This window comes from Ammospiza nelsoni, chromosome 2 (assembly GCF_027579445.1).
Source record: "Ammospiza nelsoni isolate bAmmNel1 chromosome 2, bAmmNel1.pri, whole genome shotgun sequence".
NCBI classification, from domain to species: Eukaryota; Metazoa; Chordata; class Aves; order Passeriformes; family Passerellidae; genus Ammospiza; species Ammospiza nelsoni.
Genome location: NC_080634.1, coordinates 43,253,937 through 43,272,539, shown reverse-complemented (window position 1 = coordinate 43,272,539; position 18,603 = coordinate 43,253,937). Strand labels below are relative to the sequence as shown.

Genomic DNA, 18,603 nt, shown 5'->3' with positions numbered 1-18,603 from the left:
ACATTTTTTAACCTGTGTGAACTGTGCAGGTTATAAGCAATGGAAATACGTCAGAAGCAGTTTGAAAACTGAAACAACATACCACAAAAATTAAAAACAAGCAAACAAACAAGACTTATGAGTATCATTAGCTTTCAGATCCAGCTCTTGTTTTCTGACGCATAAGACAACACTGATGTGATAAAAGACCTTGGAAATTACCTTCAGCTGATGGAATTGATCTAAGGGAAGATGCTGAAGACCTTTTCAGCCCAGACAGACTGTAGGAACTCTTTTTGGTCAGGTCTGTTGGTGGAGAGGCATTTTCTGGTCCAGTGACAGAAGCTACACTTTGGCAGTCTGATTCCACATCTGTTTTGGTTGCATCCTCCTTCGATGAGGACTCTGGACTTGTAGTCCACAGGCCTGAACTTTTCTGGCCATTAGAAGAAGAGGGAGAGGCAATCCATGGAATCCCTCCCGATTTCTCCCTTGGCTGTGAGGGCGTGCACTTGGTGGTGCTGTTCTGCTCAGAGGAGTGAGAAGACAGAGATTCGATGCTGCCCATGGGAGTGCTGTCGGGGCTACTGCTGTACGAGTCACCTAGGGAGGAGGCAGGGAAGGGAGAGAGAGAGAAAAACATAATCTGCATTTTCTAATCATGTACATTTCTTTCATGCCACTTTTAGCTCTTTTGTACCTTGTCATCAAATTCATTAATTTGTGGTTTCCTGCACAAAGAATACAACTCTTTTTTTTTTATTTACAACTTGAATACTCATTTTGCCCATTTACAGAGCATTAGTCCCTTGAAAGTCACAAGATTGGCTAATGTATTTCTTGTCAGATGCATTTTCTGTTATTTTTTATCATGCCCTACCATATGAAACCTGCAGCTCTTTTCTCACTCCATACAGATTTCCTTTATTTCCTGCAATATAATTGTGTCCATGCTTCATTTAAATGAAAACTTAAAACCATCTTGCACTATGAAAATGTTATTGCCAGAAGCCTTGGCTCTCCTGTACCTGCCACACCTAGAGATATTTGGTAAGAAGAGTACTTCTGCTTCTACCTCAGTGTTTCAGGGCACAAGTGAGATACTAATTGGAACTTGTTTACACAAGTGCTGAGTTTCAGCTAATAAGCAAAACACAAACGGAGAGCTGTTGGATCAGAACTAGTGGCAATCAAACTGCCACCAAACGTAGCATCACAGAAGTCATACAATCATTTGGGTTGCAAAAGACCCCCAAGATCATTGAATCCAACCTTTCTCTGAACACCCTAACATCAACTGAAGCATGGTACTAAATGTCATGTCATTTCTTGAATATTTTGAGGGGTGGAGACTCCACACCTTCCCAGTTAGTCGGTTTCAATGCTTGACAAGCCTTTCAGTGAGGAAATTCTTCCTGATGTCCAACCTGAATCTTTCCTGGCATAGCCTGAAGAAGCTTGTATGCACTCTGTGAAATACTTGCATAGAAATATCCTGGTTTTATACTGATATTCATTCATTGCAGCCACACAGTGAAACACACCTGAAACTTGCCCAGTTTATCCTCTGGTGAGTGCAACTGACTTTTCCTTTCTAACTTCTTACTTGGGACCCCATGTCATTCACACTGGCAATCCATGTGCAGGGAGCTATTGTTATTTAGCATTTAAACTCTGCCTGGCTGGAAACAAGTAACACAGGCCTATGGAAAGTGCAGCAGCAGTGCAAGAATATACTGAGGATAGATTTCTTAACATTATAGACTTCAGAATTACTACAGATGCTCAAGAACAGATGCACTTTAGCTGTGGATTAACTTACTGATCCAGTCTCATCTAAATCTTTTTGAGGATCCAAGGGACACAGAAATTCTTTAGGAAGTCTGTTGCAGTAGTGCAATTGTTAACGACTTAAGCTTTTAAAAAGTTTCAATACTCCTTAGAAGTCCAGCCAGTAAGTAAAAAAGTGGTGACCCAAATGGATGAGAATGAATGAAGTAAAAATTTTTAATTACATCTATAAAAAATTAAGTAAACATTCTAAACAAGGAGTTGATTATAGATAAAACTCCCTGCTGTTAAACAGTAAGCCATATGATGAGTATACTGCTTCTCCCAGGAATATTAGAGTTGGTTTCCATTCCAGAAAACCTAAGACAGTTTCAGTGGTTTTGGCAGCTGAGGCAGGGCTGACTTTGAAGGAATGACCACAGTTTCATGCATGTGAAAAAAGCCAAGTGATGGTTTTGATCTCCTACCCTTTACTGAATTACATTTGTTATAGGAGGATATAATGTTTAAATTGAACACAGTATGCAACACAAGACTTGCCTATAACCAAACATCTTTCCTCACTCAGAAGTGAGGAATGCAGCCAGTCAAGAGTGCTGCTGTGACTCACAGAGGTTAAAAAGCTGATGATCATTGGAATACAGCATCTATAGGATATTATTCAGGCAAAGTTAAAAGATGACATAAAAAGCAAGATAACCAGTATGGAATGACAAACTTACTGTCAGGATCTGCTAGACATGGTGTGTACCTTCCTTTGGGCTTACGTGAGCCTGTGGAGAGACAAATTGCTCTTGTTCTTCTTGAACTTGATCGGGACTGAGGCTGGGGAAGAGGAATATTGGGGTCTGGTGCAGTGTGAAATATCTGTGTGATTAGAAAAAGAGAAAAAATTACATTAAACAACAGAGAAATACTTACACTTTCATTATTAATCCATTTGTTTTCCTCCCCACTATGCTTGAAATTAACACTAACATAATTTCACACATTACAAAAGAGTAAAGGCACAGAATATAAGCTTTGCTTTGATCCCATTTTACAACTCAAGAACCACAATACTGAGCTGTACTTAATATTTTTTTGTATTAATTTGTTGAAATATATTTATTTTCTATCTCTTGTTAAGAAGGGCTTAACAGTTGAAATTGTAAAACAAAATAGGTGCCTACTAATGACTCTTCTCCAAGAAGTACCATATTTTTAAAATATTATGACAAAGTTGATTTTTTTTTTTTTGCTCTGTGTTCCAGAGAATGTTTTTATACATCACACGTGTAACATATTACAACCAAATTTGGATTTCAGAAAGTTTTATTTGACCAAACAAGTCAAGTTTAATGAGGAACAACTTTACGTTTAAGGCATCTCCTGCTTCCTATCTCTTACATACCAGTGCTGCCACTGGTCAATTTTGTGCTTCATTGCTGCAGAAAAAACTCAATTTTTTACCATGCTATGCCAGAAGGCATCTCTGAAAAGATTTCTGGGCCCTCTAGCTTTAGGGCATTCCCAAAAGAAGACGAAGCAAACCATGAAAAGACACCTTTGTGCCATTCATAGAAGTGGAAGAAAGCAAATATACTTCTATAGTAGGAAATACTTGGATGGACATCTTGACATGCTCTCAGAGTACAGTAAAACTGTAGTAAGCACTAGTGAGTAGCACATCAATATAAAAACATTTCTGTAGACAGTGAAATAGAGCAGGAGTGGCTTTGGTTGTGCAGTCATAGTCTTTTGGGCTGAATGAGCTCTGATTTTCTGGAGAAGAAATTCAGTATTGGAAAAATGCAATATGTATGTTTTGCAATCAGAGCCAAGAAGTCTATCAGGTTCATAGCCATTCTGAGGAGTCCCTATGAAATATGATACCAAGCTGTACTGTCAGCACCTACTGATCAACCAGTGCAGGGGATCCTGGTACTGACTGGGAACTGCCCCTTAGCTGATTAGTATGCAATGAAAGAAATTCAAATTTTTTTCACTTTGTTTTGTCAGTCAGCAGAGGAGATGACATAGCTCAACTAAGATCCCTAGAATAAAATTCCTTTTGAGTACTAAGTAAAGGAGGTCTTGAATGTTCGGCTGAATTCTGAAATCCAATAGTTTAAAAGTAAAACAAAAAATCTGAGGAGCTTTCAGTGAAGCTGATACCAGCAATGGTGGTGACTGAAAGCAAGTGTGTAAGATTTCCTGCTCAAGTCCTTCTCAACCCTGCTAGTTGGACTAATGGACTAATCACCACTATGCAGCTGACATGTCCCCTAAGGACAGCAATGGCCAGAAACACCCTGACCTGATGCACTCAGAGAGGAATCCCTGCATTCACCCAGAATGAACCTTCATACAATGGTAGCAAGAAATAGCTGGAACAGCCAGGAGCAAAGTTATGACCTTCTGTTTCCTAGACTCAGGAAGCAATCTTCAGAAAGCAACTGAAGATTCAGAGCAATACCTTCAAAGCATGGAAAATTATGCCTTGGATCTGTACCTTGCACAGCCATGAAAGACTTGCTAGGAATACAGATTCATAGCATGGAGAGGGAAGAAGCTATTATTTCTATTAATGACCTTCTACACATTTTGGACTCTATTCTTAAAGACTTAATGATGGTAATGAAAATGAGAACTTAGTTCCACTTCATAACAAAACAGATGATTTCTTTCTACCTTTTCATAATGCTCTATCAGAATTTCAACGACGATATTCTGAAACTTAATGTTCATCATAGCAGCCACGGTTTCTTCTTGTGCTCTCATCAGAGTTGGTCCAAAGATGACACCAAGGTTGGATACAGTCATTAGATTTTGTTGACTGTGCAATGATACCCTTTAAATGAACACAAACAATATGTGATTTAATTAGTGTGCTAAACTACAATTTTAACAGGCAAAAACTTGCTAACACTACTATTTTTACAAGATCCCAACTTGATGTCTCTCTTTAAAATACATTTTTAAAACAACCACTTACGCTAGAATCAAAATACAATGTAGTACAACTACTATGTTTCCATTAAGGCTCCTATCATGCAATAATTTTATGGATAATGAGTCTGTCCTCCTAGAGTAGTATTTCAGTTCCTGATACACCTGACAGGGAGAGGCAACTGTATTTGGAGTTCTACACAGAGAGATTCAGAACACCTAGAGTTTAGAAGTCTTAGGGCAAGCACTATCTCTCTCCAATGATTATACAGGTCCTCACATACTTTCAACTGGTGCTGTGTGGTAACAGAGATCTATCATATACCTTAGTGTTCATGCAAAGGAATGAAGCTTAGTTACTGAAAACACTTAATTTGCAATAGGATCTCTTTATCAATTTGATGAAAACATGGGATCAATAGATTAAGTGAAATTATTGTTTCTGTGTGATAAATAACATTAGATGATCATAATGACATCTGGCTTTAAAATATATTAACCTTTAACTTCTATATATTCTGTTATCACATACTTTACCTTTTCAGTTTTTTGTTCTTTAAATGTAAAATTTAAAGGCTTAGTTTTCCCAATAATTTATCAGATAGTTAAATCTCAATCAGTAATATTCAATGCCCCATTTGTCTACTCACTACTAAGATTTGCCAATTAAAATCTGTATCATCATAGGTCCTTTGAAAAAACTGCCAGTGATTCCTCAGTCACAGCTGCCCTATTGCCTCATTTCTGAGGAATATTATGTCAAGTCAGGATTTTAAAATCACTTTAATGTCTAATCTTACTGAATCTGTTACCAAATGGAACTTTTTAATGAGGCACTGGGTCCCATTTTCCTCATCCCTCTCACTGCCATCTGCTACTATGGTAGCTGAGCATTTTTAGCCATTTCCTACACAATTAAAATAACTCTTTCTACTTTTAAAATAAAGAAATAGTAAAATGTATAAAACATTCCCTTCAATTTGGGGCAGGAAATTTTTAGCAACCCATTTACATCAAAAAGTAGGAGAAATATGTGAAAGGGTTTTGCATAGGAGGCAGCATGATTATAAACTGCAGGAAAACAAATGCCTATCTTCTTACATATTTCTTATATTGCTTCAATAAGTTATCTCAAAACTTTCCAAAATGTTACCTCAGAAAAACACACTGGCAGAGATTGTTATTTGGTAGCCATATAATGAAAATGATTCCACTGTTAAAGCACATTTTTAGCTTAATCTAACTTTCTCTGAAACAGATCTTATATTTATCTTAGATGACTAAGGGTCTTCTGGGAAGTCCACTAGTATTTCAATGAAACTGGAATGTTGAATAATTCAGCTCTAGATATGCTATAAAAAAACTTTAAAAAACCCTCCCTTTGCAATGTTACTCTGCTGTGTACTGCACAGTAATTGTAGAGGTCTGTTACACAAACACTACAATCTTATAACATAAGAGAGAAGGTAGTGTTTGTCTGGTGTTTGGGTTTCCTTGGTTACAAATTTGGGAGCTTGGTTAATAAAAGAAATGGCAAATTCAATAACACTGCAGCAGGAAAGGGCTTTCTACAATGCATTTCAAAGGCTCAATTTCTTGCAAAAGAGAAAGAAGCCAGGGCTGTAAATGGATCATTTTGATAGCCACTTTCCCCTGACCTACTCCTACTGGTGCTGAGCTACAGCACAGACACAAGCTGAGGTAATCATGCATTTCAGGTAGCTGTAGGGCATTCATGGAAATGCCATTGCTTTCTCCTCAGAATCTCTTCATTTGATGTATCACCAGCAAATCTGTGATACTGCCAGAATGCAGACTCCCAACTGCCTACCACAGAAAAGCATTATGTTGTTAAATCATACCAAAGAATGATTCATTCTTTACATTAGACATATTTTGACTAGATAGGTTTAAAAACCAGAAAATGAGCTACCCATGTGAAAGTAACCCCAAACTTGCAATGTTTGCCTAGCTACTGACTATGTATCCATGCAGTATCATGTCTCTCTGGGGTGCTTTTAGGATGCTTAGGTGCTTTTTTGCCAGTTTTGTTTGTTTGTTTCTAGTATGATCTACATCCCACATCTGATCCTATTTAAATTTGCATGGTAACACAAAAGTCAAGCTAGGCAAAGATGCAAAGACTTAAACCAAGAAAAAAATAACATTATCCTTATTTTATAACCCAGAGCTACAGTATTTTAACTTTGCTGCAAAAGCATTTATAAAGGAACTGAACAGCTAAAAGAAATATAGGGAAGTAATTATGCACTTTGAAATTGGATTTTCAACAAAAGAATGATGAAAACAGGAGGTTGGATTTTTTTCCCCAAGTTTTCCCATTTCCATAAAATTAGACACCTAACCTGCCCTTTGTCTATTCTTTGAAAAATTTCCACACAGTGGTAGGAAAAAGATGAGGGAGGAAGACAACTAATACACTCAAGAGACTAATTTTAAATTCAGTCTCATTAGAATTGCTAGCATAAACAAGTTGGCAAATTATATGGAAATTAGAAGGGGTGAATTTTATGTTGGAAAGAAAGTACTGAAGGCATTCAGTGTAAAATTAAGATTACATCTCTATGAAATGAGAATCTCAACAAAGATGAGAAAAGTGAAAGTTAAAGGGAACAATTAAATAAGGGAATACTACAGGTGTACTTTTCTTTGGAATTGCATCTGAGATCACACTAAGAATAAAGAGAAAAGCAATGAAAAGAAGAAAGTAATCCTTGCCAAACAGTAATTGCACTGACAAATAAGTTTGTTCCTATGCTTATATATTCCTCTAATTTTGAAGCTTCCAGACTAGCAGCTTTTACAAAATTGTTAATCCTTCATTAAATACTTTCACATTTTTGAGAGTTCTGAGGGAGTAGATATTGTATTTTTTATAATTAAACAATTCTGTGAGTAAAGAAACTTATGAAACTTTTTTCCATCTGGCTCTCTATGTCAGCCCAAGTATAACGAGAGGCAAGGTCTGCATAATCAGGTTTTGCAATGAATGCATTTACAGCAGCTTGCTATAATGCTAGCTCTCCAGGGGCCAATGACATAATGGGCTAAAACAATTTTTTAGGGCTAAATGATTTCCTGTCAAAGAAATGTTCAAAGTTCTCGTTTCTATAGCAGGAAGCAAAACTGCATTAGGTTCCACTGCAGACAGCCTGTAGCTTACTGCAGCCTGTAGCTCAAGCTGTGATCAAAAAAGCAAAACATCTGGGTTGTAGTGAATTGAATGAACACAACATGGACTCTTCTCATGTCTTCTAAATGTCTGAGTCATGTGAGCCTTATCTGAACAACTACTGTTTCACTATCTACATTCCCAGATGACTCATAAATGTACTGATACAGCATCCTAAATCAGAAAGAATAATACATATCCAAAAGTACTAAGCAAATACCAGCAAAACTAAACCAAAGATGTACAGAAACTTAAGAGAATAAATACTCGTCTTTTTTTATCTCACAGTACATGCCAAGTGTAATTCTGTGAAAACAAAAGGTCACGAATTTAAAGAAATGCAAAATGTTTTCTATCTGATAATTAAAAATGAAGGGAATATTACTGGAGATTCAAAAGTTAGACATCTATGTAGATATCAAAAATATAAATGAAAATACTTCAAATTAGTGCTTTCAAGTGATACTACACTTCAGACTCGCTAGAGAGAAAAATAAGATCAAACATCAAGAACAGAAATTATCATATCATCTATCTCCTTCTATCTCCTTTCTAATCTATCTCATTTCTAAAACACTCTGGGACTTTGAGACAGATTCAAACCAGTTTTCCATCAATGTCTGCATACTGTTAGATGTTTCTTCTATTTAATTGGTTACAAGTCCTGTAGTAAAAGCATGAATGAAAACATTGACTAGGTTTATTTTATAAACATAGTTTGCCAGCCTAGTAACACTTAGCATTTTTATTCTGTTTTTACAGAGAGTATTATTCCAGTTAAGTTGAGAACAGCATTTTAGAAATCAAATGTAATTTTGAGTGTCATTGTTTCAACACAGATAACAGATTAAGCAACACTGACAAATTTAAAGCAGAAATGATAACATTTTACAATATTACCAAAGAGAAAAATAAAAAATAATTACTTGACCAAGTGCTTAATAAGGATGTCCAGCATCTCTCTGTTCTTCTCTGGTAATTTATGCACAAGTGCATGCACTGCCTCAACTCTGTAGTTCTGATCATCTGACTCTATTAAACAGAAAACAAAATTTTGATAAATCTGAACATGTGCTAAGAAGTGACTACAAATGGCATCAGTGTCTGCATGCTAACACAAACATGCATTAAGAGGAGCCAAACAAAATTAGCTTTCAAATGCTGAGGAAAATTTTATTATATTTATTACACTGTGAAATCTGTATTTCAAGGAACTCGCCTAAAGCAATCACTATCAGTACTGGAACCAACAAATTAATGGCAATATTGACTTGATGCGCCATTTCAGTGAAGCCTAAGATTTGATCTAAGAAATACAGATTAAAATAGCTAAAATTATTTTTTGTCTTTTATTCTTATAAAGACAAGAGTAAATGGAGAAATATCTTCAAATTCTAAACTCTAGTAATTAGAAAAAATATCTCTGCTATCTCTGTATCCAATTACTCTATTTGTGAAAAGGAGTTCACTTTTGCTCTTTCTAATTTCTCAAGGCAAGCTAGGAAAATAGAGGTCCCTAGACGAGAGGGATGAATGTTACAAAAGAATTATCATCCGATATAAAACAAACAACAAACATCTAAATGAGGGTTCAAAACTTCATGCAGAAGGCAGTCACACAGAACCACTAAAGAGATCAGAACAAACCACTGAACAGCTTCATCAAGTGTGACTTCTCTGTTTTGAGGGCTGGATCACTGAATATTAGAGCAAGAAGAAAAGTAAAGATAGTGACTGAGGAGATTAGGGGTTAGAAACAATTCTACTTTCATGAAAGCATATTTATCATTTTACTTTTTACTTACTAACAGCAACAATAAAATCCTTGTGCAGCTTGAAAGTCATCAGTGGTTCTGAAAGACACCTGGTTGTGAAAAAAACCAAATTTTAAATTTAAAATTTAAAACAGACTCTTAATCTAAGTTTTATGAGTGTGATTATGATAGCCCTCAACATCTGCACGATGCTCTACTGGTCCTAGGAAATCCAATTCAGTGATGACGGATTACAAGCAGTATAACACTCAGTCATGTACACTGTCTGAAAATCAATTTGAATTGAATCTGGTGTCACCATGCAAGTCAATAAGGAAAATGTTACTTCATCACAAAGCCTCAATGTTTCCTGTCTTCCATATTGTAGGACAGGAATAAATACAGCTGCAGACAAGGTGTAACAGGCTGCAGAAGCAACCTTTTGCCCAAGAAAAGGCAAAAATATGATGAAATTTGGGACTGAAATTCTGATGTGAGAGATCTTAAAAGAGTCATCATTTGAAAGGCAGACAGTGAGTTCCCTTACAGACACACACAACTACTGCTTGCTCACTCGTGTCCAAATTTCACAAATACAGTAGCAACAATTACTTGGGCTTCTGAAGATGTATTATAATTTTCTTCAACCAAAGCCAGTCTTTTCAATGAAATGTACATGACCATTCTGCTACAAATCCTAGGCATGTTTTTCCAGGTTAATAGGGATTTCTGATGCGGCCCTTTGTTAGGTGACTTGTATAGGAAATGGAGATTTGTAGAAGGCATAGTACACCCACCATATTCTGTCTCTTATCAGCAAAAATGACAGGAGGAGTATTTTATTTGTGAAGATATTAAGAACATAAGATAAAAAAACTATGCTTTTGCTGGGATTTTCATTCAACCATCATGTCATGAAATTTTATGGTACACAGTTTAAGGGATTCACAAAGAAAAGACTGAGCACAATGGTGCTCTGCTTTGTGGTAAAGATAAAAAAATTTTAATAAAAACATGCAATTGAATTTAAGGCTATATGAGGCAGGATATCTTAAAAAGGTTGAAGGTGTGTATTATTATACACAATCATAGGAATATTAAGCAAGATAATAAAATACTCATTTATTACCATGGCAATGGATACAAGAAATGTATCCAAGAAATAATAACAAGCCAGGGATTAATGGGCCAGAAAAGGAATACTGAAACTGTGTGGCATCATACTTACCTGAGGTAGTTTTTTAGTCCACTTGTTATTGTTTTATTGTCCCAAATTTCCATATCAATATCCATATCAGGAGGTGATTTAGGGGCTGTAGGAATTTGAATTAGGATTTTGTTACAGTTTCACTTACACATTAACTAGAAAGGTAGCAAAACAGAAGCTACTAGATCAGCCATTTAGCTCAACTAATTATTTATTAGCTAGACTAACCACCAATCTGATCAATTTAAGTCTTTTCATCTCTGCCAAATTATAAATAAAAATAAATTCAGTGCTCATAGTTAGTAACCATGAACACTAGCTATGCACTATTTCAAAGAGTTAAGTAAGCCCAAGTCCACAGAGAATTACGAATTCAGTTGTCTTAAACATGCAAACACAAGCATCAGAGAGATAAATAAGCAAGAAAAGTGAAAGACTGGAACAAGTGTCTATTAAGGGGAGCCATGATGCGTTATGGAAATAAGCTTTGGAGAACTTGTGGAACAAGCCAAATATATATCAATAAATAGAACTTTAAAGCCAGAAGAAGAAAAGCATTTTTATTAGTAATTTGCTCATGTGCAACATGCAGAAGTGAATACTAATACACACAAGGAACTGCAGATGAATTACTCATTTTAAGAGTGCAAACTCAATTCAGTGGCAGCCAGTGCACATACAAAATTGTGAATATTGTGACACACTCTTCTGAGCACAGCAGTTGAAGCAAAAAGGATCACAGCACACACACACTGCACAATGACAAAAGTTCACTTCAGATACTTACAAAATACGGTATTCATCAGCTTTTGCACCTTGGAATTTACACCACCTATTCTGTACAGCCCAAGGATTGTAATACCTACATTGGGAAAACAAGTAGATGAAAAAATTAAAATAATGAAAATATGGTGATTTCAATAGATGTTGATGCATTCTTGGTGTAGTTTTCAAAACATCTAAATGTATTAATGGAAAACTGTACCATTACATTCTTAAGTACTGCTTTACCCTACTGCAACCTCTTGTGGGATATTAACAAATTCATTCCACTGAGTCCACACCATAATATACACTAAGCATAATTTTACATTAACAGAACCTTTCTGCATAGCAATGACCTGTATTAACAAACAACAAGGTGATGGCTAGGAAAAGTGAAAAATAAGATCCAAAAGCAGTCTAAAAACACATTGCACATGAACAAGTTCATATTGTATATATGTCAGTGGAATTACTATGCAGATGTATTTGCTTAGACCACCATCCCTTTCAAATAAGATGTGATTGACATTTATATGAAAAAAAAATACTGTATACTATTCTAACATACAAATTGAGAATTTATGTCGCCAGTTAAAATTGCCAGGACTTTTTTTAATAGCACAGTTAATAATAACAAACAATGTTAAAGAGTGATATTCAGAACAAAGTATTTAGAACATAGAATCTCTAGGCTGGAAGACACCTTAAAGATCATTGAGTCCAACCCCTGCCCTAAAACCTCAACTAAACCATGGCACTGAGTGCCACATCCAATCTTCTCTTAAACACATCCAGGGATGGTAACTCCACCATCTCCCCAGGCAGACCATTTCAACACTTTATCAATCTTTCTGTAAACAACTTTTTCTTAATATCCACAGCTTAAGACTTACTTGATTATCTCAGTCATGATTATTTTATTATTTTTAACTGCCTTTTAAAATCAGCAGAGTTTAAGTGTCTTCCATTCTCCCCACTTCAAGCCTTAACATTTAAAAATTGCCTCCTTTTCCTTTGGAAACAACATTCCTAAATCTGATCTTAGATAACCTAGGTGTTTTGTTTGGAAACCCTCTTTCACCCTCCCTATGCCAGAAAATAATGCAAGCTCTGAGTCAGCAGTGACTCAACAATGATAACATTGCTGGCTGAGAAACTGAATTCAAGTTGAGCTTAAAGTTGCACAGAGAGATCACATTTGTATTAGAAGAGATCTGCACACTGACAGCTCAAGAAAAGGCTATCTCATTTTATAGGTGATGATACAGCCATAACTGTCCATTTAAAACTTACTGTGAGTTGTTAGATACCACCTCATTGGTAAAGTGATTATGACTTCCATTTTTTACATTCCCACTAACAAAAAAGAGTGTTGCTAAATATTAAATGCTGCCGAACATAAAAAAAAAAAAAAAAAGAAACTAAACAATGTACAACATTATTGAATAAAATTATAGGTGTTGTACCCTACAAAAAACCAGATGTACCAGCAAAGAATGTCAATGTCACTTTTAGGTCTTCTGATTTCACACCTGAAATCAAAGTTGGGAGCTGAGACTCCCTACAGTTGTATCAAAAGAAAAGTCAAGTCAGTGCACACAAAGTGCAGTTGTGTATTAAGCTGTCTAATCAACAAGAAGCTACAGAAAAAAGTTTAAAAGTCTCAGATATGTTAAGAACTGTTGTTGGAACTGAAGACAACAATTTGGAGTGCAAAGCACCCAGATATGAAAAGTCCAAACCAAATAATGGATACACTTCAAAGCACAGATGTAAAACATGTAGAATTAAAAAAGCCAGATTTTAGAAAGTCACAACAATCCAACACCTTATTTGTGGTTTAATACACACCTCTTGTTTCTACAGCATGAATACATTTCCTCACGAAGTTGAAACCCGCTTCATTTAAGAACACTATAAAAAAAAAGGGTAATTACTCTCCAATATCAAGACACAAAATATTCTGTTTAGCTACACTCCTGCACTAATCAAGGAGGGCTAATACACAGTTATCCATTACAATGAAAGACTGGTTCTGCAATGGGTTCTTTGTAGATACATCCATAGCATTCACAACCCATCTTTGTAGTCATTCTGTACCATTACAAGCTCAATATTCTACTGTCTTTCTCAGCAATCAGTAGCCTCTCTAAAGATACAGTTGAAAGCTGCTGAGCAAAATGCTTTTAAGAGTCCAGGATCTACATTATGAACAGAATATATTCATTGTTTTTAATACAACAATGTTCTTTCTTCCTTGCATATGCACATAATCACTCATAAAATGGTAATGTAGGAGAACAATCCTTGTTACTGAGTTTAATTAGTCATCTTATTTCAAGTGAATGTACTTCTTATTAATGTTGCATCTTCAATACCCACTGCTCTAACTACCTAAATAATGATCTTAAAACAGCATATTTGTCACCATTAAAATAAACACCATCATAAAAAAAAAAGAACAGATAGTGGCTTAAATTTCAGATTTTCTGAGTCTCAAATATATCTCCAATGAAGATGTATGTCCAAATTTGACAAATTTCTTTCTCTGAGATAAATTATTTGGATTAGTTTGATATATCTGTGTTAATATACGATAATAACCAATGTGTTAATACAGGGTTAATACAATTATGGGTTATACAGGGTTAATACAGGGTTAATACAATTACAAATCTCATAGCACCTTTAAATACACTAATTTTGTTACTCAGTGTATGTCTAATAGGTGCATATACACCTCAAACTAAAAAGATGTGATGGACCAAGGCGAGTTGTATGAGGTCTAACAAGGCCAAGTGCTGGATCCTGCAGTTGAGTCACAGGCAGTTGTGGCTGGAAAGATGTCTAAAAGACAAGGACCTGGGGGTGCTGGCAAACAGCAGCTGAACATGATCCAGAGTGTGCCCAGGTGGCCCAGAGGGCCGATGGCATCCTGGCCTGGCTCAGCCAGGTGTGGCCAGCAGGAGCAGGGCAGTGACCGTCCCCCTGTACCCAGCACTGCTGAGGCCACAGCTCCAATCCTGTGCTCAGTTCTGGGCCCCTCAGTGCCAGAGAGACATTGAGGGGCTGGAGCGTGTCCAGGGAAGGGCAGCGGAGCTGGGGAAGGCTCTGGAGCACAAGTGCTGTGAGGGGCAGCTGAGGGAGCTGGGGCTGTTCAGCCTGGAGAAAAGGAGGCTCAGGGGGCCCTCAGCACTCTCTGCAGCTGCCTGACAGGAGCGTGCAGCCAGGTGGGGTCAGCCTCTTCTCTTAAGTAACAAGCAATAGGACAAGAGGAAATGGCCTCCACTTGTGCCAGGGAAAGTTTAGATAACCAACAAAGTTATTCCACAGCAATAGAACTAAAATAAAAAATAATCTTTCTCCCACACATATCAAGAAACTGTAACATTACAGAAATCTAGCAAGATATGGCAACTCAAAAAAGCTTACTTTCTTCCTTTTTGCTAATAATAGCTGGCAGCGTGTAGATCTGTAAAAAAAAAAAAAAAAAACCAAAAAAAACCCCAATCAAACAACAACAATGCAATAGAACAATATTTGATATTTGTGCTTTAAATCCTTTATTGCCAGGTTTGTGAGGAGTTGCAACATGCTATGTACTAGACTACTGCTAGGAAAATCCCAAGCTTGCCATTCATGATCTCTTGACATTTACTGCTCCAGCACAAAGCTGGGTTAACAGCTCTGTGCTACCATAATGCAACTAATGCATTGGAAATCAGATTTACTGAGACCAGATGAGTTAGATTTCAAACCAACTTTTGATTATAATTTCTGTACTGGTTCAGGCTAACAAGAAGCATGTAAAAACACTCATCAAGTTCATAAAACGGATCAGCCACACTTTTCCTATCAGATACAGGTCTGACATTAGCCTCATCAGTGACTACTTTAAGAGCATACAAATAGTGGGAAGAAAACGCAGACAAGTCTCTCAGTAGCTTTCAACATGTGTTTCTCCTCTCTGCAATGCCTTCTGAGATGGTACCAATTGTTTACTCTAGGAAAATGTCCAAAAGATGGATGTTGTTTACCACTGTAATAACAACCATTTCACATATGTTATCTGAACCATGAATCCTATTAGACAATATGCTATTGTATTACTTAAAATAGTATTAATTTAAATACCCTAACATAAAATAATTATATATATAAATGTAGTCTTAAACTAATAGATCTACTTTTCTACTTTGTATTATCCTCACTATGTACTTGCATTAGTGTTTCACAAACAAAACAACTCTATTGGTATTGTGACAGAGTATCTGAAATGTATACTAGCTTCTTTCTGTAATATGTGATCTAGGAAATTGTAAAATGAAAATGAAAAAATATCCTTACTGGTTCCTTTCCATCCATAGCTTCAAGCCAAAGTTTTCGGTTGGATTCTGAAAAAGCTTGTAGTGTGATGATTCCAGGTCTGTCAAAAACACACATTCACTGAAGTTACTGTTTTTCTCAAACAGTATCCAAAGTCAGAATCCACATGCATAGTGATGTGAATATAGAAAAGACAGACAGAAGTTAGAGAAAGTTATATCAGAGCTTCTGATATAACAGAATACTTTTGAGCTAGGTAAAAAACACATCTTTTTATTTTTAAAGTTTGCCAACAGTCATAAAACAATTTTTAGGAGAACTATGACAAAAGTCAGTCAATTTATCATAGTTTAACAAAAAAATTAATTCAAGATTTCTCTTTATTCCCAAGATTGGAAAAAATACTTCTAGAAATACCACATACCTCTATCTTAAATATAGGAAATCTATTCTCATGTATCTGATACAATTACAATATCCAGGAGTAAGTGGAAAAAAATTGTGGACATAATTTTCAAGTAAAAAGAAAGAATTACCATACATTTCTGAAAGTAATAGAGATTTTTACAGATTATACTTATTAACAAGTATTTATAAAATATTTATAAAAATATTTATGATCTGTTTCTAAAACAGGATAGTCAGTTTTGCTACAAGTTCCATGCTGTATCTGCATACAAACATCATGTAGTAAAGACAACACATATTCTGTGTAGTGAATTTAATTAGGAAATCAGGTCTGAACAAAGAAGTACTAAGTCTTGAAAGGCTAGTTTGTCTGTATGCAAATATATTGGTAAACATGTGTTCCTAGTACAGGAGTAATTATTGTCTATTGGTTGCAATTACTTTCAAATTGTTAACAAAACAGAGACAAACCTCTCAAATACTTCAATATCAAAACAGAAACGTTTGTCAATTGAATCTGTCTTTCTCCTGATGCAAGATTTTAGCTTGAACATTTCTGGTGAGCTTGTGACAAGGCCATTCTACAAAGCAACAAAATGGAATTAGCATACGCAATACACTTACACATCTTGGCTTCATCCTAAATTTAACTGCATGAACAGTCCAAAAGAACATAGGTTTAACACAGGGATTAAACTTCTTTAGGAATATTTACAGTATTTTTTTAATACATTAAGACTACATTTAATAGCTTTCTGTCTTATATTTGTTACTTAATAATTGTATTTCAGAAAATTCCCTAAATTTAAATCTTACAAACATCTGTGAATATAGTTTGATTACATGCATGTAAGGTTGAAAATTATGTAATTCTGCCAACTCTCACATGCAGATAAAAAGATTTCCGAAGAATAAAGCTGACTAACCCCAATTCTGTCCACCACGATTGTGAAACCTCACTATAATGTCGGCAAGGCTGACACAACTGGGGATTCTGGGGAATGGTAGGAAGGAAATGTCACCCCTGTCTTCAAAATGAGCAAGGAGAAGGATACAGAATCATAGAACCATTCAGGCTGGAAAAGGTGACAACTAAACCATCTACACACATTTTAAATACTTCCAGGGTTGGCGACTCAACTACTTCCCTGGCAAACTGTTTCAATGCTTGACAACCCTTTTGGTGAAGTAATTTTCTGTAATACCTACCTCCCCTAATGCAACCTGAGGCCTCACATCTTATGGGAACTATAGGGCAGTCTGCATCACCTTAATCCCTGGGAAGGTGATGAAGTGAATAATTATGGAAAGCACCTCCAAACATATTAAGGACAGAAAGGTGACTGGAAGCAGTCAGCATAAATTTAATACAGGAAAAGTCACACAGATCAACCTGATAGCCCTCTACAATGTGTTGGAAGGCTCAGTGCATGATGGAAGAACAATGAATATTGTTTATCTCAACTTCAGCCATACTTTTAACACTACATCTTGGACTGAACACTGCCTGAACTGCTGAGCTCACAACAGAAGTACAGCTGCAGCCAGGCACTAGTGGTATGCCCATGGGGTCAATTCTGTTCAGCATGAATAGCAATTAGCCCATGCACCAGGACAGGATGAGACTGACAGGATAGAGAGCAGCTTGGCAGAAAAGGAATTTCAGGTTCTGGTGGGCAACAAGGTGACCATGAGCCAGAAATGTGATATTGCTGCAAAGAAGGCCACCAACCTCCTGGGATGCATCAGACAGGCTACTGCCTGCAAGTGGAGGAAAGAAATCCTCACCTTCCATCCAGCACTGGTGAGGAACACCTGGAATGCTATGCCCAGTGCTGGGATCCCTGGTAAAAGAGAGGCAGTGATGTGCTAGAATAAGTCGAGCTAAAGGCTACCAAGGTGATTAAGGACTTGGAGCTCAACTACCTGAAAGGAAGCTTTGCAAGGTGGGGGTCAGTCTCTTGTGCCATGTCTTCGGTGAAAGAACATGAGGGAGAAGCCTTAAGTTGTGCCAGGAGAGGTTCAGGTTAGATATTAAAAATAAAATTTTCACTGGAAGAGTGGTTTGGCATTGAAATAATTAACCAGGTGGAGTCACCATCTCTGAAAGTATACAAGAAGAGCCTGGATGTGGCACATGGGGATATAGTTTAGTGGTGATTATGATGATGCTACACTGATGGTTGGACTAGATGACCTTGAAGGTCTCCTCCAACCTTAAAGATCCTGTGATTTGTCATATGAGAAGA

At 36.4% G+C, this 18,603-nt stretch overlaps 1 protein-coding gene across 1 annotated transcript in view; it reads right to left on the bottom strand.

The window, feature by feature from the left end:
• Positions 1-18,603, bottom strand: part of ARHGAP42 (Rho GTPase activating protein 42) — a 143,558-nt gene that overhangs the window by 13,652 nt on the left and 111,303 nt on the right. Inside the window, exons 10-20 of the mRNA XM_059493656.1 lie at positions 16,826-16,935; positions 15,968-16,046; positions 15,053-15,092; positions 13,472-13,534; positions 11,643-11,717; positions 10,877-10,961; positions 9,700-9,758; positions 8,821-8,926; positions 4,444-4,603; positions 2,493-2,637; positions 202-582 (exon numbers count right to left, since the gene is read on the bottom strand). Of these exons, the coding sequence (XP_059349639.1) occupies positions 202-582; positions 2,493-2,637; positions 4,444-4,603; positions 8,821-8,926; positions 9,700-9,758; positions 10,877-10,961; positions 11,643-11,717; positions 13,472-13,534; positions 15,053-15,092; positions 15,968-16,046; positions 16,826-16,935 (1,303 nt within the window). The remainder of the gene's footprint in view (positions 1-201; positions 583-2,492; positions 2,638-4,443; positions 4,604-8,820; positions 8,927-9,699; positions 9,759-10,876; positions 10,962-11,642; positions 11,718-13,471; positions 13,535-15,052; positions 15,093-15,967; positions 16,047-16,825; positions 16,936-18,603) is intronic.